Raw genomic sequence first — 22,256 nt, 5'->3', positions numbered from 1 at the left:
TTGGGTTTGAGGTCTAAATAGGGTTTCTTCAGGGCTTGCATGTTGTCAGTGAGAATGCTACCATAGACTGTGATTTGTAAAAAAAACATTCTTGTTTATTCCATACACATCTCAGTATTCCACACAAAGTTATGCTTTGGCTTCCCATGAGGTGCTGGTCATGTGACATCGCATTAGCAGTTACCTCAGTGTCCTGACGTTCACCCTTTCCTCTCCACTTTCAGCCAATGGGCCAAGATGGTCGCTCCATCGAAGCAAGCTTTCAATCTGGGTCCCAGAGATGTAAAGACCAGTATTGCACACCTGTCCCACCCCGGGGAGTGACACCATTTGCAACTAACCCCCTTGAAACTGAGGGGTTCGCTTCAGGAATTCTTCAAAAATCCATTCACGTGATGTGGGTGTTGCTGGTCGCGCCAGCACTTAATGCCCATTGGGACACATCGGAGTGACTTGCTGGGCAATTTCAGGGGCCATTCAGGAGTCAACTACATTGAAGTACCATCAACCTGGCCAGGTAGGGAGGGCAGATTTCCTTTCCCAAATCAGATCCGTGAACCAGGGTCCCGGGTTCAGATTCCCGGCTTGGGTCACTGTCTGTGCGGAGTCTGCACGTTCTCCCCGTGTGTGCGTGGGTTTCCTCCGGGTGCTCCGGTTTCCTCCCACAGGTCCCGAAAGACGCGCTGTTCGGTAAAATGGGCATTCATAATTCTCCCTCTGTGTACCCGCAACAGGCGCCGGAGTGTGGCGACGAGGGGATTTTCACAGTAACTTTATTGCAGTGCTAATGTAAGCCTACTTGTGACACTAAAAAGATTATTATGATTATTATTATGACTGATTCAAGCTTTTTTGCTCCAGTTTATTTACTGTGCCCAATAATCCATCAACCGCAGTTTTGAATGTACTCAACAACTGAGCATTTACTCTTCTCAGCTTCGTCCTAAATGGACAACCTCTTATCCTGAAACACTGTCCCTGGCATTAGAATCCCCAGCGAGGGAGAGTGGAAGCTTCTCAGCACCTGCCTTGTTAAAACCTTTGAGATAACCTGCACGGGACACACGGTGTGGGGGGTGATTGTTTCCACCCTGCTCCTTGAGGAGTATGGGCTCCCCCCGTGAGGGGCGGGGTAGCTTAGCTATACTTGTAAAGAAAGTCGGCCAGTCTGGAACCGACAGAGAAGAGAGTGAGAGAGAGAGGGAGAGAGTGAGAGAGAGTGAGAGTACCTCGTGAGGTTCTACCGGTGCTCATGTATATAATTGTTGTAAAATTTACTTTTGCTTACTTTGGACTCCCCGACCTTATTAAACCCTTGAAGATTTGTACATGCTTCACTGAGATCACCTCTCAATCGTCTAAACTCCAGAGAGCATTGGTCCATTCTGCTCAATCTCTCTGCACAGGGTAACATAACCCTCTCATCTGTTGGAAGGAACCATCTTCGTCCTGGATGAGCAGGGTTTGGTGAGCTTTCAAGAGCCCCCAGAAGAGATGAACAACCAGTATGCTTCCTCCATAACACCTCCACATTGCAAGCAAATTAATGGGCCACTTGCGGGCCACTAACATCCTCCAGGCTGTGGCGGCGGTCATTCTGAAGTGCCCCTTTTAACTGTTGTTTCGGTTCCACATTCACGTTCAGCGGATCTGCAACCCTCGAGTGGATTTACTTCTGCCAACAATCCAGTCCCATTTGCATTTCTGACGAGAGCTGTAACTGTTTTTCTTCCATTTGTTCGCCATCCGTTTTCCTCTTTGAGGAGGAAGGAGCACTTTGTTTATCTTCTATCTCGAGAGCTCCCTCAGAGCGAGGTTTCCGACTCTTATTCAAAGCCAACTGCTCAAACCAGCTGCCTTTGTTACACTGCCGCACTTAACTGCCTCTAATTATCTGGACAAGGGACCAGAACACTTAGTTGCCATGGAGACCCCAGCAGCCGAGGCCCTGGACGGCGGTTACGGTTGCCAAGGCGAATGGAATGAACGTTTGTCAGGGGGTTATCCAACACTTGGCTTATCCTGGCACAGGTTTAATGCAGATTTTCGGAAGCCAGCTTCTGTCACTTGCTCCTTCGTTGCATCTGGTCCCTTTGGCCAACAAAGATATTTGCCATTTTCTCTTTTCATTTCACCTCTTACTCTGCTGGATTTTACACTTGCTTTGTATTGTTTCAACTTCTGTTCGTTAACAGTTCAGCCGGCTGGAAGTGTGTGTGGTAGTCGGTATTAGAGGTATTACGGTACACTGTAATGCTGTAAGACCATTGGTGTAGAAGGTACTGTTTTCATTGGTTAAGCCTGCCTGCTGGTTCCGCCCAGTAAGGCGGAGTATAAGAGCCCGTGTCGACCCAGCAGCTGCCTTCTGCACCTGCACTGCTGGGGGGAAACATCTAGTGTAATAAAGCCTTCTCTTGTCTCCGATCTCGCTTCTGGAGTTATTGATCGAGCATCAGTGTGTTGAGAAGTGACCCGAGGAAGTGCACTTTCTCCGCTCTCCCCGTGTCTGCGTGGGTTTCCTCCGCGTGCCCTGGGTTTCCTCCCGCAGTCCAAAGACGTGCGGGTTAGGTGGACTGGCCGTGCTAAATTGCCCCTTGGCGTCCAAGGTGGGGCTACAGGGTTGCGGGTCCGAGGCAGGGCGCTCTTTTTTTCCGGCAGCGCACTCACGCCCGCGGGGTGCCCACAATGGGAAACCCCATTGGCCGGCGGCCGGGACGGAGAATCTCACTGTCGGCGGGGGGGGGGGGGGCGCCGCGCGGAGAACCCCGCCCCTAAATTTTAACCTTGGTTTTATACAGTTCCAACAGATTTCCAGAGCGCTAACACCTTTATAGTTCGACAGGATCATTACTATCCATAAAGCACAGCAGGACATTGGGAAACGTTCGTCCAATCATTCAACTGAATTAAGGTGTCGTGAAAACCCAAACTGTAATCACGCTGGAGAACACGGCAGTTGTAATATAAAAGAATCACCCAAAATACTTCAGAAATTAGGACAATTCCTGATTGGAATCGTAGGACATAGATTATCATAGAATGTACAGTGCAGAAGGAGGCCATTCGGCCCATCGAGTCTGCACCGGCTCAACTGTGAACGGGGTCTGTATCCCTATTGAAAGAAAGAGAACCTGCAATAGTTACATTCATATAGCACCTTCCACAAAATTAGGACGTCCCAAAACGTTTTATAACCAATGTAAATTTTGGACAGGATACGGCAGAAAATTCAGATACCAGTGAATCGATGATTTACAGGTCAGAGCCCATCGCAGAATCCATAGTGAAGCCCGGGTTTGCGAGCTCCAACATCTCACGTTGGAACACGTGCTCAGGTTGCACCAAACCTTTAACGGTGCTTTCACCAACAACCAATTATTACTGTTTGCCGTTAATGTAATAAAACGTCCTGAGGTGCTTCACAAGAGCCTTATCAAACACAACACCCATTCCAGCCGCATAGGGAGATATTAGATCACAAGGCTTGGTGAAAAAGATAGGTAACGAAGGAGTGTCTCAGAGCAGGGAAGCAAAGGCAGTGAGGCGAGGATCTGTTCCAGAGATTCGGGAAATGGCAGCTGGAGGCACAGCCCATGGTGGAGCGAATCAAATTGGAATGATAAAGCGGCCAAAATGAGATGAGTGCAGTTATCGCAGACATTGCAGGGCTAGAGGGGATTACAGACGTCGGGAGGGGCAAGGCCATGAAGAGATTTGAAAATAAGGATGATCATTTTAGAGTCAAGGTGTTGCATGGCCTGGAGCCAATGCAGGTTAACGAATGGGTGAATGGGGTGCGCTGCGAGTTAGGGCACAAGCTGTTTTGGCTGAACCCATGTTTCCATAGAATGTGGGCGTGTAGCCAGTGCTGTGTTGGAACTCATCACGGCAATGAAGACATGAATGAGGGTTTCAGCGGCAGCTGAGCTGAAACAGAAGCAAAAGTCAATGGGCAGCCCTGGTCATGACATGAATAAGAGGTCAGAGGTTCATCTCCGGATCAAATGTGACACCGAGGTGGCGGCCAGACTAGTCTGGTCAGTGTGCTGCCGGGGTAAAGGGTGGAGCCGAGAGCTTGGGACTGGAGTTTGGAGGGGGTGGGGGTCAAAACAATGGTTTCCCAATAACTAATTGGGAATTTCTGTTCATCCAACATTGTGAGGTAAACAGTCTGATAATCTAACAGCAATAGAGGAGGCAAGAGAGGTGGTGGAGCGATAGAGTTGGTTGTCATCAGCGTACAGGTGAATCTAATTTACCATCAGTGCAAAGCAGGTTCACTTCACGTAAGTACAAGTTGTGTAAACGTGAAGGCCGAGGTCCTTGATCCTCAGTCTGTGGTGACCTTCCTGACCGTAGACTTTCCCTGCAACTTTAACATGGGGGCAAAGGGAAATTTCACAGGTACCACAATTGCAAAGCGATATAGCAAAGAAAGAGGACATTCAGCCCATCGTGTCAGCATTATGGAAGAACTATTCAATTGGGCAAACTCACCCTCCCCCTCCCGCTTTTTCTCCGTATCCCTGGAAAAACGTTCATTTTCAATGTGTTATTCAACTCCCTTCATCCAATTCCCGGTCAGTCGGTGACCCTGTGGTCACTGACCCTCCTGCCCCGACGAACAGTTCTCCTCATCGCCTCTGGCAGAACCCCTCAGAGTTTTAAACACCTCTATCAAATCTCCATTTAACCTTCTCGGCTCTGAAGAACAAACCGAGCTTCTCCAATCTCCTCCACTGGGCTTATTCCATCCCACCAATCGTATTGCAGGCTCAGCTGGGCCTGGTGTAGCACCCACCCGGGGAGGGGGGTGGGGTAGGGGGAAGTATTTCTCACCTGATTGGGGCAGCCTCGTCTCCTTTATCCAGCCAATCCTGTGGTGGGATGATGTACATGCACCACAATCCCCAGTTGTAGCCGTGGGCTGCGTTGGCATATTGCTGCACTTCGAATGTGTTGTACTTGATGTTGTCTATGGCTGGCAGTATGATGCGGGTGCGGTCTTCCTTGATCCTGCTCAGGGCTGGTTGGACCCTGCAGACATAATGGAAGGCCACAGGTCAGACAGGTCACTACCAATCTCCATAACCACAATGCTCTGTGCCTTTGTTACCTCCAGACGTGTGTGGTCCAATGCTCAACTGACTGCAAACATGGGCTCTTCCAAAACCTTTGTTACCCGACCGAATCCCAAGTCATGCCGGGCTACATTTGGCTCTGGTCCCTGTGTACAGTGACATTCCTCGGGCTCAAGTCTGGCAATACCTTGCCTTAAAAATTCTCATCCTTGTTTCCATATACCTTTGTGTCTTCTGAATACCCCTTCCCATGGCTTCAACTCCTTAGACACTGAAGCAGTCCATGTCCAAATGCAGCAAGAACTGGACAGTATTCGGACTTGGGCTGAGAAGTGACAAGGAGCATTTGTGCCAAAAAAGTGCCGGTCAATGATTATTTCCAACAAGACCAACTCCTCTTGACATTCAATGGGATTGCCATCACTGACCTCCTGGGATTACCCAAACACTGAACTGGGCTAGCCATATAAATACTGCAGCTACAAGAGCAGTTCAGGGCCTGGGAACCCTGCAGAAGTCTCCCGCCTCCCAAACGTCTGTCCACCATCTACAAGGCACAAGTCAGGAGTGTGATGGAATACTCTCCACTTCCCTGGATGGGCGTAGCTCCAACACTCAAGAAGCTCGACACCATCCAGGACAATTGCAGGCTGCTTGATCAGCACCCCATCCACCAACTTAAATGATTAAGCCCCCTCACCACTGACGTACAGCTGTGTGTCTCATATCCAAGTGCACTCATTAAGGCTCCTTCAAGAGCAACTTTTAGACCTCTGACCTCTACCACCTCAAAGGGAAGGCAGCAGATACATGGGAACATCACCACCTGCAACCATCTCCATCCCGTACCAGCCTCCCCGAACAGGCGCCGGAATGTGGCGACTAGGGGCTTTTCATAGTAACTTCATTTGAAACCTACTTGTGACAATAAGCGATTTCCATTTCAACCTTACCTCCAAGGTTGCAAGGGTCCCAAGGGTCCCAGGTTCAATTCCCCGCTGGGTCACTGTCTGTGCGGAGTCTGCACGTTCTCCCCGTGTCTGTGTGGGTTTCCTCCGGGTGCTCCGGTTTCCTCTCACAGTCCAAAGATGTGCAGGTTAGGTGGATTGGCCAAGATAAATTGCCCATAGTGACCAAAAAAGGTTAGGAGGGGTTATTGGGTTACGGGGATAGGGTGGAAGTGAGGGCTTAAATGGCTCAGTGAAGACTCAATGGGCCGAATGGCCTCCTTCTGCACTGTATGTTCTATGTTCATCCTAATTTAGAACTATATTGTCGCTGGTCACAATCTGGAACTCCCTCCCTAACAGCACTGTGGGTACATCTACACCACATGGACTGTAATGGCTCAAGAAGGTGAGTCACCACCACCTTCTCCAGGGATGGACGGACAAGTCACCCACATCTATGAATGAATAAAATAAGCCGCCATAGTCTCCTCCCGCCATACAAGCCTCTGAGAAATTTCTGCAGCTGCAATTCTAGCCTCCTGTACATCCCCGATTTTAATCATTCCAGCATTGCCGACTTCCCCTTCCACTGAATAAAGCCAAACTCTGGAATTTCCTCCCTAAACCTCTCGAACTCTCTTTCTCTATTGTTACTCCGTGAAACAGTTCTTTGGACTCACTCCCTTTTACCAAGCTTTTGGAAATCTGTCCTAATATCTCCTTCTGTGGCGTGGCTGAGTTTGCATTGGAACATAAAAAATTCAGCAGACACAAAGTACTGGAGCCACAATATCTGCAGGCTCTTAACAGGCCAATCCACACCCAGATTCGCAGCTCCAATCCCCAGCCTGAATACAAATTAACCTTTGAATGATGCCAGCCTGTACATAGGTAAAGTGTGAGAGGCTATCACGATCCCAGCACAGATCCCGACAGTGACTCGGACACTGGGCAACATTGTATTTTAATTTTGTACGACTGTGAGGAAAGGTTACCTCACTCCAGGAGTGATTGCTCAAAGAAATAGGGACATGGGAAATTAAAACAAACTTTATGAGTAACACAATATTGGAGTATCTTTAACATCACACAAGAAAATAGCTTGCAATTACCCTTTATACAGTACCCTTCACTGCTATCTTTGTTCCCCCTCAAACCATAGTAAAAAAAAAACACATCTCAGCTCTCAATCCACTATTAAATACCATTTGCATTCAGGAATACTGTTTGTTATTTTTATAAATGACCTGAAGGAGGGCGTAGAAGGATGGGTGAGTAAATTTGCGGATGACACTAAAGTCGGTGGAGTTGTGGACAGTGCGGAAGGATGTTGCAGGTTACAGAGGGACATAGATAAGCTGCAGAGCTGGGCTGAGAAGTGGCAAATGGTGTTTAATGCAGAAAAGTTTGGGGTGATTCATTTTGGAAGGAATAACAGGAAGACAGAGTACTGGGCTAATGGTAAGATTCTTGGTAGTGTGGATGAGCAGAGAGATCTCGGTGTCCATGTACATAGATCCCTGAAAGTTGCCACCCAGGTTGAGAGGGTTGTTAAGAAGATGTATGGTGTGTTAGCTTTTATTGGTAGAGGGATTGAATTTCGGAGCCATGAGGTCACGTTGCAGCTGTACAAAATTCTGGTGCGGCCGCATTTGCAGTATTGCGTGCAGTTCTGGTCGCCGCATTATAGGAAGGATGTGGAAGCATTGGAAAGGGTGCAGAGGAGATTTACCAGGATATTGCCTGGTATGGAGGGAAGATCTTATGAGAAAAGGCTGAGGGACTTGAGGCTGTTTTTGTTAGAGAGAAGAAGGTTAAGAGTTGACTTAATTGAGGCATACAAGATGATCAGAGGATTGGATAGGGTGGACAGTGAGAGCCTTTTTCCTCGGATGGTGATGTCTAGCACGAGGGGACATAGCTTTAAATTGAGGGGAGATAGATATGGGACAGATGTCAGAGGTAGGTTCTTTACTCAGAGAGTAGTAAGGGTGTGGAATGCCCTGCCTGCAACAGTAGTGGACTCGCCAACACTAAGGGCATTCAAATGGTCATTGGATAAACATATGGATGATAAGCGAATAGTGTAGATGGGCTTTAGAGTGGTTTCACAGGTCAGCGCAACCTCGAGGGCCGAAGGGCCTGTACTGCGCTGTAATGTTCTATTGTTCCACTTGCCTTACTGAAATGTTCTTTGAGAAAGAGAGATGATGTGCCACTGCTTTGAAGGCAAAGGGCTGGATTCTCCGTTCCCGAGACTAAGTGTTGATACTGGGGCAGGATTTGTGGAGTTCCACGACAGCAAAACTGGGGCTGAACCTGGACCGATTCAGTGACCGTGGAGGGGCACCAGCGCCACGTGGAACACAATCGATTCCAATAAAAAGCGGTGCGGGATTCGCCGGATCCGTGATTGACACTCGGGAGGCTGACAAGCTGCAGTTGTACATTACACTCCCCATACACTCATCCCAGCCAACTAGATGGCACTGTTGCTCTGAAGGGCGGCGATTGTGCTGCTGGTCCGGCAGGTGCCAAAGGGCAGATGGGGAGTGCCCTGGGGGGACACCCATATGACCTGTGGCCCTGAGTTCACAGTGAGCAGTCAGTGACGTGCATAGCTGCATGGCTGTCTTGAAGACCGCATCAATCGTGCTCCATGTCCATCCACCCTGACCGCACAGCCCACCTCCTGGCCACTCTCTGCTACTCCCCCCGGTCGTGGCAGAGGCCCCCTCTCCAGCGGCACAACTGTCAGCAAACTAAAGCCATTTTGGACCCTTTCCGCAACCCCTTTCTTTCCCAAGACGATTTTTAAAAGCACAACCGAACCTCGCCGTCGGGAATGCGGCCCATCGGAGGCAGGAATCCTGGAAGCTCCAGAGAATGCCAGTAAATGGTGTTCACTGTACGGTTTGGAACGCACTGACGGTGCTGTCGAGGCAGGTGCTGAACTGCGATTTGGCGTGAAATAGGCGCCAGCCACGATTTTGGCGCCAGAACCTATTCTCCACCCAATTGCGTTTCGTGATTCCGGCGTCAGCAGAAGGAGAATCCCGCCCAAGATCTGACTCCTGTCAGACCCATGCAGAAACTCTGGCTGTATGTCTTCAGAATCTGTTGCTCAGCTTGTTTCAGCTCGCCCTTTTCCTCGGATAAGTCTGCACTGCTTTAAAGACTGTTAATCACTTTTAACTTAACTGCAGAGAGCAAATCCTGACTTGTGGTCACAGCTTCATCCAGAACAGAACTCACCTCTTTTTCCTTCAAAATGTCTGATACCTTAGCTCCACCCAGTAATTACATAAACTTACCAAGCTGAAATCTAATTAACTCCATAGGGAGTCCCTTTAACCAAAACACAATTCTATTAGCCTAATATTTTTACGATGCTTTAATTGCACCCCTGGATCCCAAAATATACTTGCCTTTGAAACTAGGATTTAAAAAAGCTGACTGCAGCAGTCAAACACACTCTAACCCGGGCGTTTAACCCTTACTTCACCAAACACATAAAATACTGGGCTGGATTCTCCCACCCACCGACGGGCTGGAGAATCATCGGGGGGCGGCGTGAATCCCGCCCCGCCGCCGGCTGCCGGATTCTCCGGCGCCGGTTTTTCGGCGGGGTCGGGAATCGCGTCGCGCTGGTCGGGGGCCATTGGCAGCGGCCCACCCGGCAACTCTCCCCTCCGCGATGGGCCGAGTGGCCACCCGTTTTCGGCCGGTCCCGCTGGCGTAAATCAAACCAGGTCCGTACTGGTGGGGCCTGGCTCTACGGGCGGCCTGCGGAGTCCTCGGGGGGGGATCTATCCCCGGGGGGGGGGGCCCCCGCGGTGGCCTAGCCCGCGATCGGGGCCCACCGCTCGTGGGCGGGCCTGTGCCGTGGGGGCACTCTTTCCCTCCGCGCCGGCCGCTGTAACGTTCCGCCATGGCCGGCGCGGAGAAGGACCCCACTGCGCATGTGCTGGGATGACACCAGTACACGCTGGCGCTCCCACGCATGCGCCAACCCCACCGGCGCCGGCCTAGCCTTTGAATGTGCGGAGGATTCCGCACCTTCCGGGCAGCCCGACGCTGGAGTGGTTCACGCCACTCCTCCGCGCCGGTACGGCCTGCCCCGCCAGGTAGGGCAGAATCCCGCCCCAGTACATATGAATTTTCTACATTAAACACAACACCAATATTTCAATAACAAATCCCTTAAACAAGGCGTAGCCACTGATCTGACAGCAACTTCATAGATTATCATATAATTTACAGTGCAGAAGGAGGCCATTCGGCCCATCGTGTCTGCACCGGCTCTTGGAAAGAGCACCCTACCCAAGGTCAACACCTCCACCCTATCCCCAAAACCCAGTAACCCCACCCAACACTAAGGGCAATTTTGGACACTAAGGGCAATTTATCATGGCCAATCCACCTAACCTGCACATCTTTGGACTGTGGGAGGAAACCGGAGCACCCGGAGGAAACCCACGCAGACACGGGGAGGATGTGCAGACTCCGCACAGACAGTGACCCAAGTCGGAATCGAACCTGGGACCCTGGAGCTGTGAAGCAATTGTGCTGCCCACAATGCTACCGTGCTGCCCAATAACTTGGGAGAGTTATTTTAAAATCTCAGAACCCAAAGATCAAAATATTGCAGGGAGCAGTTGTTTAGCTGTGATGCGAATCGACAATTTTTGTTTTCTTTCTGATGAACATGAAATCTTTGTTAATTGTCGTAAAAACCCGTCTGGTTCACAAATGTCCTCGAAGGGTGGCAATCTGTCATCGATTCATAGAATTTACAGTGCAGAAGGAGGCCATTTGGCCCATCAAGTCCACTCCAGCCCCTGAAAGAGGCCATACCTTCACCCCATCCCCATAACCCAGCAACCCCACCTGATGTTTGGACACTAAGGGGCGATTTATCATGGCCAAATCCACCACCTAACCTGCACGTCTTTGGACCGTGGGAGGAAACCGGGGCACCCGGAGGAAACCCACGCAGACTCGGGGAGAACGTGCAGACTCCGCACAGACAGTGACCCGAGCCGGAATCGAACCCGGGACCCTGGAGCTATGAAGCAACAGTGCTACCCACTGTGGGTACTTTGCCACCACAAGAGAGAGAGAGAGAGAGACCCTCACCTGGTTTTGCTTACATGTGACTCCAGATCCACTGCAAAGTGGTGCCTCGTACAAAATGCCCTCAAGGATGGGCGATAAATGCTGACCCAGCCAGTGACGGCCACATCCCGTGAGCTAATAAAGGAAGTCTCTTGAGGGTAAGGAGACAGAGACAATACCTCACTGTTTAAAAGTAGAATACAACAGTTACTCGTCTCACATCACTGTCTCTTCAAAACAGCGAAGCGACTGATTCTGTAGTGCCAGCATTGGAGCTCAGGTTTGGTATACCCGCAGTCCAGGATGGAGTGTTTTAGACCCCATCACATCCCAGCTGTAGGTAGAACAGTTTAAACCTTTATCCCCAATTGATCTTTATCTAGAAACAAACCTATCTCCCATAATAAAGGAAAATACACCCAACAGGCCATTTCACCAGATTCCCTTCCCCAAAAAGGAAATTACTTTTTAATTAAAGCAATTAGAAAACGCAGCTGCTAATTGAATGGAAACTATTTCTAAAATTCAATATTTGAGCAGATTTGATTTAGAGTGCTTGTACAGATTAAATATTCAATTAGTTTTCATTTGGAAAATATTTTGAGCAATTGTCTAAGTATAACTTGCAAATAGAATCATAGAATTTACATGCAGGAGGAGGCCATTCGGCCCATCGAGTCTGCACTGGCCCTCGGAAAGAGCACCCTACGCCTCCACCCTATCCCCGCAACTCAGTAACCCCACCTGACCTTTTGGAAACGAAGGAGCAATTTAGCATGGCCAATCCACCTAACCTGCACATCTTTGGACTGTGGGCGGAAACTCCGGAACAGCCGGAGGAAACCCATTGTGTCCTGTTGGGCCGACTGTTTTAACATCCCTGAGCTTTCGCAATAGGCCTCTACGAAACGCACCTTTTCAAACTGTGGTCGCCTGTGCAGACTCAGCCTCGTGTTTTGTTTTGAAACGACCTGCCCAAATAATCTCAAAATTAGCAAAGCGTTCAGTGGGGGAACGAGAGTTTAAGATCTGGAGCTTGTTAAGGTACTGTTGCAAAACCCTTTTTGTCTGTCCGGTTTTTTATCCCGCCCTGCTGCTTCTCTTCTGGTTAAGCTGCTACAGTTTTGCTACACCATCTGGGATTTCTGTTTAAACTTCAGATTTTAGGCAGAGATGGAACCCCCTATCGTGATGGACCAAGCTAAGACAACCCCTTTAGATTAAGGTTATGTGGCAGAACCGGTGATGATGATTTGATAGAGTTGGCAAGCAGTCAATCGGGAAATGTACAATTTGCAGCCTTTTCCGATTGGGGCCTGTGGCTGGTGGGGTCGGACAGAAAGTTTCAGAAGGAAGGCGGACCTTGTGAAGAGTGCCACTTTGTTTTGTGTGGGTGTGCTGTCAAGAGAGCCAGGCATGAGGCAGCTTTCAAATCTCTCCCTCTGCCTGTTGATTTACAGAGCTTTCTACAACCTACGGTTTCTGATTGGATACATGAGTAGGAGATCGCTGGCTACAAAGAGCTACGTCGGCAGCAAAGAACAATCTCATTACTATTAAATTTGAAAACTCCCCCCCCGCCCCCCCCCCCCCCGCGCTCCCCATTCCCATCGTGTCTGTCTTGTGTGTGTATGGGGGAGGGGGAGTTTTGGAATTAGGTAGATTGTTAGACCATTGTTCTGTTATTACTTCATATAATATATATGAATAGGATGGGAATAGAGGGATACGGACCCAGGAAGTGTAGAAGATTTTAGTTTAGACAGGCAGCATGGTCAGCACAGGCTTGGAGGGCCGAAGGGCCTGTTCCTGTGCTGTACTTTTCTTTGAAATGAATGAAATGAAATTCGCTTATTGTCACAAGTAGGCTTCAAATGAAGTTACTGTGAAAAGCCCCTAGTCACCACATTCCGGCGCCTGTTCGGGGAGGCTATTGCAGGAATTGAACCGTGCTGCTGGCCTGCCTTGGTCTGCTTTTAAAGCCAGGGATTTAGCCCTGTGCTAAACAGTTCTTCTTTGTTCTCAATCATCTTTTCCTCTTGTTATAAATAAATAGTTTGTTAACGTTTTTACTTATAAATCTGGTGTCTGCATATCATTGCAACAGTCTAGGCCCAGAATGTCTTTAAATTAGTAAGAATTATTGGTTAATTCACTTATGTTGCGACTCCGGGTCGAGAGGCTGGAAATGACCATGCATCCGCCCTGGGTGTCATGACAAGCTAGAGCATTGATACTGGCTTACAATAAACTCCCAGTGTCCAACAGCACAGGGGGCGGCATGGTAGCACAGTGGTTAGCACTGTTGCTTCACAGCTCGATTCCCGGCTTGGGTCACTGTCTGTGCGGAGTCTGCACGTTCTCCCCGTGTCTGCGTGGGTTTCCTCCGGGTGCTCCGGTTTCCTCCCACAGGTCCCGAAAGACGTGCTTGTTAGGTGAATTGGACATTCTGAATTCTCACTCTGGTGTACCCGAACAGGCGCCGGAATGTGGCGACTAGGGGATTTTCACAGTAACTTCATTGCAGTGTAAGCCTACTTGTGACACCAAAGATTATTATATTATGTTATATTCCAGTAAGCAGGCTGTGCACAAAACGACTGTTTAGTGTTCTGTGCTTGATTGTTAAGTCTGTTCACGATCGATGCTCACTGTGCTTGATTGGATGAGTCTGGGTGTAAACTCAGAGAAATGTAAACAAAACTGCAGGAACAGGTGAAAGTTGGAGTTAAAGCACGGAGTAAACATTTCAACACACTGTAAATAAAACCTGTTAAAAACTTGTGTCATCTCTGCATAGATCCAAGAGATGAAATACACAAAATATTTCTTACATTACAATAATGCCGACACTTCAGAAATACTTCATTGACTGTAAAACACTTTTGGACATTCGGAGGTGGTGAAAGTTGCTGTAGGAATCCAGGTCTTTCTATATTTAGTTTGTGGATTAAAGAATTGAAGAGAGTTCCTCTTTCTTCAGATTACTTAGAGCTCTTTTATTTTCTCCCTTTTATCTTTCCTCTTGCATTATGTAATAATCTTTATTATTGTCACAAGTAGGCTTACATTAACACTGCAATGAAGCTACTGTGAAAATCCCCTAGTTGCCACACTCCGGCGCCTGTTCGGGTACACTGAGGGAGAATTCAGAATGTCCAATTCACCTAACAAGCACGTCTTTCGGGACTTGTGGGAGGAAACCGGAGCACCCGGAGGAAACCCACGCAGGCACGGGGAGAACGTGCAGACTCCGCACAGACTGTGACCCAAGCCGGGAATCGAACCCGGGTCCCTGCCGCTGTGAAGCTACAGTGCTAACCACTGTGCTACCGTGCCGCCCTATAGCAATGTGACAGTGAGCAGATATGTTGGCGCTGTTGGCTGTGGGGTAAATATTGACCAAGGCTGGGGAGAACTCCCCTGCCCCCCTTCAAAATGGGATGTCAGGGGACCGTTTAAATCCCCCTGTGCTGCGGCTCTCTCAACTCAAAGAAGGTGCCTCCGACAGCGCAGTGCCCTCTCTGCCTTTTGTGCTTAAGTCTGTGGGGGTGGGTCACAAAGCTACAATCCGCTGCCCGCGTGAGGAGTGCCACCCACCGAAAAACAGCTGACAGCATGGCGAACCTTCACTTTACCAGTCCCCAGGAGGTGGGCCAGGTGAAGCGGGATGGGCCCCGAGGACCTCAGGCAGACACGCTGGATCAGCTCCCAGGCGCGGGCTCTCGACAGCGAGCGTTGGAGAGGCTGCCCGCGCCAAGGAGGTGGACTAACAATTTCTACATTTTAATGATGCTCTTGGACCCCGCCCATGAAGTTCAGCCACTCCTTAGTGATGAGAGAATTCGAATCCCAATCTAGGTTTTCAAACTGACATTAACTGAATCGAGTGGCTGGTGATCGGAATACGCAGCCAGCATGCCGGATCCTGGAGGTAAGCACAGCACATTCCACACCTCCAAGTGGGTTTTAATGAGCGTACCTGGAGCTTGTAGAGGTTGTTTCCATGGGAACGAGTTGCATCGTTTGGCCTACCACCTGCCAGCACTACGGGGACAAAGCTCCTCCGAGGGTAGGATGTGGTGCAAGAACTGAATAACACATTGATATCCGGTAATAAAAAGGTTGAACGCATGACAAAATACCCAGCATGTTGGGAATGTGAGGTAGGAGCAGAAAATGCTGCAAATACTCCGCGGGCCAGCCAGCGACCGAGGAGGCAGAAACAGGGTTAACTGGTTCAGTGTTACCGGCTGAAGTCAATGAGTTAATGAGTCCAAAGGGACTGTGACATTACAGAAATGTTCAGTATGTAGGCAGTATGGGAGCGCAGTGGCTAGCACTGCTGTCTCCCGGCGCCGAGGTCCCAGGTTCGATCCCGGCTCTGGGTCAGTGCCTGTGTGGAGTTTGCACATTCTCCCCGTGTTTGCGTGCGTTTCGCTCCCACGACCCAAAGATGTGCAGGGTAGGTGGATTGGCCACGCTAAATTGCCCCTTAATTGGAAAAAATGAATTGAGTGCTCTAAATTTATTTAAAAAAAAGGAAATGTTCAGTTTACAAAGGGTTAATGTCATGTTACAATTAGCCACTAGATGGAGCTACATGCTGTGCTATATAAGGCACTGACTCTCAGGCTTCTCGGAGAGGGAGTGAAGGCTGGTGTAGAGTGCACAGGAGAGGTCTAGAGAGGATAGAGTACAGTTAGAGTTTGAGTGTAGAGACTAGTGTTAGATTTTTTAAAATAAATTTAGCGTACCCAATTAATTTTTTCCAATTAAGGGGCAATTTAGCGTGTTCAATCCACCTCCCTTGATCATCTTTGGGTTGTGGGGGCGAAACCCACGCGAACACTGGGAGAATGTGCAAACTCCACACGGACAGTGACCCAGAGCCGGGATTGAACCTGGGACCTCGGCGCCGTGAGACTGCAGTGCTATCCACTGCACCACCGTACTGCCCTGAGATGAGTGTTAGTTGAGTGCAGATTGCAATAATTATTGTTTATATGGGAGTAAGTGATGGAGCTTAATTTAAATAGTGTAAATAAAAGTTAGCTTCATGAATGAACTTAGCTTCAGTGGTCTTTGTGAACACTACTTGGTTTTGAGAAGGGGAGGTCGTGTCTCACTAACTTGATAGAGTTTTTCGAAGAGGTCACAAAGATGATTGATGCAGGTAGGGCAGTGGATGTTGTCTATATGGACTTCAGTAAGGCCTTTGACAAGGTCCCTCATGGAAGACTCGTACAAAAGGTGAAGTCACACGGGATCAGGGGTGAGCTGGCAAGGTGGATACAGAACTGGCTAGGCCATAGAAGGCAGAGAGTAGCAATGGAGGGATGCTTTTCTAATTGGAGGGCCGTGACCAGTGGTGTTCCACAGGGATCAGTGCTGGGACCTTTGCTGTTTGTAGTATATATAAATGATTTGGAGGAAAATGTAACTGGTCTGATTAGTAAGTTTGCAGACGACACAAAGGTTGGTGGAACTGCGGATAGCGATGAGGACTGTCGGAGGATACAGCAGGATTTAGATTGTCTGGAGACTTGGGCGGAGAGATGGCAGATGGAGTTTAATCCGGACAAATGTGAGGTAATGCATTTTGGAAGGTCTAATGCAGGTAGGGAATATACAGTGAATGGTAGAACCCTCAAGAGTATTGAAAGTCAGAGAGATCTAGGAGTACAGGTCCACAGGTCACTGAAAGGGGCAACACAGGTGGAGAAGGTAGTCAAGAAGGCATACGGCATGCTTGCCTTCATTGGCCGGGGCATTGAGTATAAGAATTGGCAAGTCATGTTGCAGCTGTATAGAACCTTAGTTAGGCCACACTTGGCGTATAGTGTTCAATTCTGGTCGCCACACTACCAGAAGGATGTGGAGGCTTTAGAGAGGGTGCAGAAGAGATTTACCAGGATGTTGCCTGGTATGGAGGGCATTAGCTATGAGGAGCGGTTGAATAAACTCGGTTTGTTCTCACTGGAACGACGGAGGTTCAGGGGCGACCTGATAGAGGTATACAAAATTATGAGGGGCATAGACAGAGCGATAGTCAGAGGCTTTTCCCCAGGGTAGAGGGGTCAATTACTAGGGGGCATAGGTTTAAGGTGAGAGGGGCAAGGTTTAGAGTAGATGTACGAGGCAAGTTTTTTACACAGAGGGGAGTGGGTGCCTGGAACTCGCTACCGGAGGAGGTGGTGGTAGCAGGGACGATAGTGACATTTAAGGGGCATCTTGACAAATACATGAATAGGATGGGAATAGAGGGATACGGACCCAGGAAGTGTCGAAGATTGTAGTTTAGTCGGGCAGCATGGTCGGCACAGGCTTGGAGGGCCGAAGGGCCTGTTCCTGTGCTGTACATTTCTTTGTTCTTTGTACTACGACATCCATCCTGAGAACAGCATCACAAGGAACACCACTGGGATTCTGTGAGGTCTTGTTTATCAGGCTTTGCAAGCTAACATGCAGGCGCAAGAAGTGATTGGGCAGGCAAATCATGTGTTAGCCTTTACTGCAAGGGGATTTGAGGACAGGAGTAAGGCAGTCTGGCTAAATTGTAAAGAGCATTGGTGTGATTACACCTGGAGTATTGGTCTCCTTATCTAAGGAAGGACATACTGGCGGGAGAGGGAGGTTCACAAAACTAATCCCTGGGTGGACGGGACTTTTCGACGAGGAGGGACTGAGTAGACGGGGCCTGTATTCTCGAGAGTTTAGAACAATGAGGGGTGACCTCATTGATGTATACAAAATTCTTACAGCTCTGACAGGGTCAATGCAGGAAGGATGTTTCCCCTGGTCGGGGGGGGGGGGGGTGGGGGGGTGGGGGGGCGGGTGGGGGGGGGGGGGTGGTTTGGGAGGCACCTAGAACCAGGGACCGACTCCGAATAAGAAGCCATTCGGAATTGAGGTGTGGGGGAATTTCTTCAGTCACAGGGTGGTGAATACTCGCATCAGCCCTGACCTTTTCCTGTGTTTCGGGTTGACGACCTTTCATCAAAAAGGAGGACAGTTAGTAATGTGACAGGTTTTGAGAAAGTATGAGGGAAGGGGAGGAAGAACATAAGGCAAGGTCTGTAATAGGGTGGCGGGCAGGTCCAATGAAATCAGAATTATTGTCAACAACTAGTGTCCTCCTCCTGTCTCTCTTATATTTACAAACTGTTACATCTAGAACTTTTTCTAGTTCTGATAGATATCAACCTGAAAAGTTAACTCTGACTTATGGAGCCTAGCCAAGCATTTATAACGAGGCCATCTGTAAACTGCATCAACAGAAACAAAAGTCCAAACATTTGTTTCTCCAGGTGGCCGTATTATGAATGCTTGGCTGAGCTCCATACGTTTTCGGCCACAATTAACATTCCAGGAGTCCACGAATTGACTAGCTCAACAAGGTGTCTGTTTTCATAAGCTACAGTGTTTTGTTTCAAGAGACATATTTACAATGTTAAAATAAGTTATTCTTTCTTTGAACTCTTTCTTCCAGTGCCTGTCTTTATTTATACAAGATTAAGAGGTAGTTTTTTTATTTGTGCATGGGACCTGGACATCGCAGACTGTGCCAGCATTTATTGCCCATCCCTAATTGACCTTGAGGGGCAGTTAAGAGTAAACCATGTAGGCCAGACCAGGTAAGGAAGGCAGATTCCCTTCCCTAAAGACATTAGTGAACTGGATGGATTTTGTTTTATGACAATCGGCAAAATCTTCGCCAGATTTTTATTGAATTCAAATTTCACCATCTGCAGTGGTGATAATTGAACCTCAGATCATTACTCTGGGTCTCTGGATTATTACTCTGGGTCTCTGGACTATTACTCTGGGTCTCTGGATTATTAGTCCAGTGACAATTCCACTCTGCCACCGTCTGCCCATTAGTGTGAAGTGAAATGAAATGAAAAATGAAATGAAAATCGCATATTGTCACGAGTAGGCTTCAAATGAAGTTACTGTGAAAAGGCCCCTAGTCGCCACATTCCAGCGCCTGTTCGTGGAGGCTGGTACAGGAATTGAATCGTGCTGCTGGCCTGCCTTGGTCTACTTTAAAAGCCAGCGATTTAGCCCCGTGCTAAGCCAGCCCCTTCCGTTATTGACATGGTAATGGCTCTGTCTAATTGGCACGTTTATAGTGCTGCAAGGTCAGCATTTCAAGACTTGTATTGATATTATAAAGCTCATTGGTTCTGTCATATTATGCACTCATACACATCATGAGGTAAAGACAGGCAGTGATAGACACCCAGGTTAGCCAATCAACACACAGGACAGAACACAACCAATCACTAGACAGAACACTAAAAGGGGGGCTTCCCACTATAAAACACACAAGGCATCAGCACTCCGCCTCTTTCTACTGGTGACAACTGTAGTGACAGTCAGGGTGTATATATTAGTTAGCACCTTCTATACGTGGCTCAGGGCTAGCCTGGTCCAGTTAGTTAGAGTTAGCACACTAGAATAGTAGAGTGTCAACCCACAGCAAGCTGTGTGCCTTGTTCCAGAAGTTCAATAAATCTTATTGAACCAACGTCTAAGTTTGGTGTCTGCTTTACAGTCTAATGGCATCCTGTTGAGGTCTGTGTTACCCCAGAGTTAATAACACGACAGGTTCTATCCTGCACATTGGGTAAGTGGGCATGAGGATGCAAGGGAGGCCATAGAAGCAGCACAGAGGGGACATTGCGGGAGGGGGGTTGGGAGGCTGAGTGGGTGCATGGGGTGTGGGTGAGAGGGCTTAACAGCCTTTAATACAACTGGACTGAAGTTTCAGGGAGCAGAGGAAGGCTTTGTAACAAGCCCGCTTCGACACTCACTGGCCCCGTGGTGTAACAAGCTTGTAACAAGCCGCTTCGACACTCACTGGCCCCGTGGTGTAACAAGCTTGTAACAATCCCGCTTCGAGACTCACCAACCCCGTGGTGAAACAAGCTTGTAACAAGCCGCTTCGACACTCACTGGCCCCGTGCTGTAACAAGCTTGTAACAATCTCGCTTCGACACTCACCGGCCCCGTGGTGAAACAAGCTGGTAACAATCCCGCTTCGACACTCACCGGCCCCGTGGTGAAACAAGCTTGTAACAATCTCGCTTCGACACTCACTGGCCCCGTGGTGCAACAAGCTTTGTAACAATCTCGCTTCGACACTCACCGGCCCCGTGGTGTAACAAGCTTGTAACAAGCCAGCTTCGACACTCACTGGCCCCGTGGTGTAACAAGCTTGTAACAAGCCGCTTCGACATTCACCGGCCCCGTGGTGTAACAAGCTTGTAACAAGCCCGCTTCGACACTCACTGGCCCCGTGGTGTAACAAGATTGTAACAATCCCGCTTCGACACTCACCGGCCCCGTGCTGTAACAAGCTTGTAACAATCTCGCTTCGACACTCACCGGCCCCGTGGTGTAACAAGCTTGTAACAAGCCAGCTTCGACACTCACTGGCCCCGTGGTGTAACAAGATTGTAACAAGCCCGCTTCGACATTCACTGGCCCCATAGTTTAACAAGCTTGAAACAAGCCCGCTTCGACACTCACCGGCCTCGTGGTGTAACAAGCTTGTAACAAGCCGCTTCGACATTCACTGGCCCCATAGTTTAACAAGCTTGAAACAAGCCCGCTTCGACACTCACTGGCCCCGTGGTGTAACAAGCTTGTAACAAGTCCGCTTCGACACGCATTGGCCCCGTGGTGTAACAAGCTTCGTAACAAGCCCACTTCGACACTCACTGGCCCCGTGGTGTAACAAGCTTGTAACAAGCCCGCTTCGACACTCACTGGCCCCGTGGTGTAACAAGCTTGTAACAAGTCCGCTTCGACACGCATTGGCCCCGTGGTGTAACAAGCTTCGTAACAAGCCCACTTCGACACTCACTGGCCCCGTGGTGTAACAAGCTTGTAACAAGCCCGCTTCGACACTCACTGGCCCCGTGGTGTAACAAGCTTGTAACAAGCTCGCTTCGACACTCACTGGCCCCGTGGTGTAACAAGCTTGTAACAAGCTCGCTTCGACACTCACTGGCCCCGTGGTGTAACAAGCTTGTAACAAGCCCGCTTCGACACTCACTGGCCCCGTGGTGTAACAAGATTGTAACCAGCCGCTTAGACACTCTCTGGCCCCGTGGTGTAACAAGCTTGTAACAAGCTCGCTTCGACACTCACTGGCCCCATGGTGTAACAAGATTGTAACAAGCCGCTTCGACACTCACTGGCCCCGTGCTGTAACAAGCTTGAAACAAGCCCGCATCGACACTCACCGGCCCCGTGGTGTAACAAGCTTGTAACAAGCCCGCTTCGACACTCACCGTCCCCGTGGTGTAACAAGCTTGTAACAAGCTGCTTCGACACTCACTGGCCCCGTAGTTTAACAAGCTTGAAACAAGCCCGCTTCGACACTCACTGGCCCCGTGGTACAACAAGCTTGTAACAAACCCGCTTCGACACTCACTGGCCCCGTGGTGTAACAAGCTTGTAACAAGCCCGCTTCGACACTCTGGCCCTGTGGTGTAACAAGCTTGTAACAAGCCCGCTTTGACAGTCACTGGCCCCGTGGTGTAACAAGCTTGTAACAATCCCGCTTCGACACTCTGGCCCTGTGGTGTAACAAGCTTGTAACAAGGCCGCTTCGACACTCACCGGCCCCGTGGTGTAACAAGCTTGTAACAAGCTTGCTTCGACACGCATTGGCCCCGTGGTGTAACAAGCTTGTAACAAGCCCGCTTCGACACTCACTGGCCCCGTGGTGTAACAAGCTTGTAACAATCCCGCTTCGACAGTCACTGGCCCTGTGGTGTAACAAGCTTGTAACAAGCCTGCTTCGACATTCTGGCCCTGTAGTGTAACAAGCTTGTAACAAGCCCGCTTCGACACTCACCGGCCTCGTGGTGTAACAAGCTTGTAACAAGCCAGCTTCGACACTCACTGGCCCCGTGGTGTAACAAGCTTGTAACAAGCCCAGTTCAACACTCACCGGCCCTGTGGTGTAACAAGCTTGTAACAAGGCCGCTTCGACACTCACTGGCCCCATAGTTTAACCAGCTTGAAACAAGCTCGCTTCAACACTCACCGGCCCCGTGGTGTAACAAGCTTGTAACAAGCCGCTTCGACA

At 49.2% G+C, this 22,256-nt stretch overlaps 1 protein-coding gene across 5 annotated transcripts in view; it reads right to left on the bottom strand.

The window, feature by feature from the left end:
* The window catches only part of galnt9 (polypeptide N-acetylgalactosaminyltransferase 9), a 499,594-nt gene that overhangs the window by 303,982 nt on the left and 173,356 nt on the right, over window positions 1-22,256 (bottom strand). For all 5 annotated transcript variants that reach the window (XM_072467774.1, XM_072467622.1, XM_072467537.1 and 2 more), the window contains exon 5: window positions 4,840-5,037. In XM_072467774.1, the coding sequence (XP_072323875.1) occupies window positions 4,840-5,037 (198 nt within the window). The remainder of the gene's footprint in view (window positions 1-4,839; window positions 5,038-22,256) is intronic.

Source organism: Scyliorhinus torazame, chromosome 1 (genome assembly GCF_047496885.1).
Source record: "Scyliorhinus torazame isolate Kashiwa2021f chromosome 1, sScyTor2.1, whole genome shotgun sequence".
Lineage (NCBI taxonomy): Eukaryota > Metazoa > Chordata > Chondrichthyes > Carcharhiniformes > Scyliorhinidae > Scyliorhinus > Scyliorhinus torazame.
This window is presented reverse-complemented; position numbering and strand designations above follow the sequence as displayed.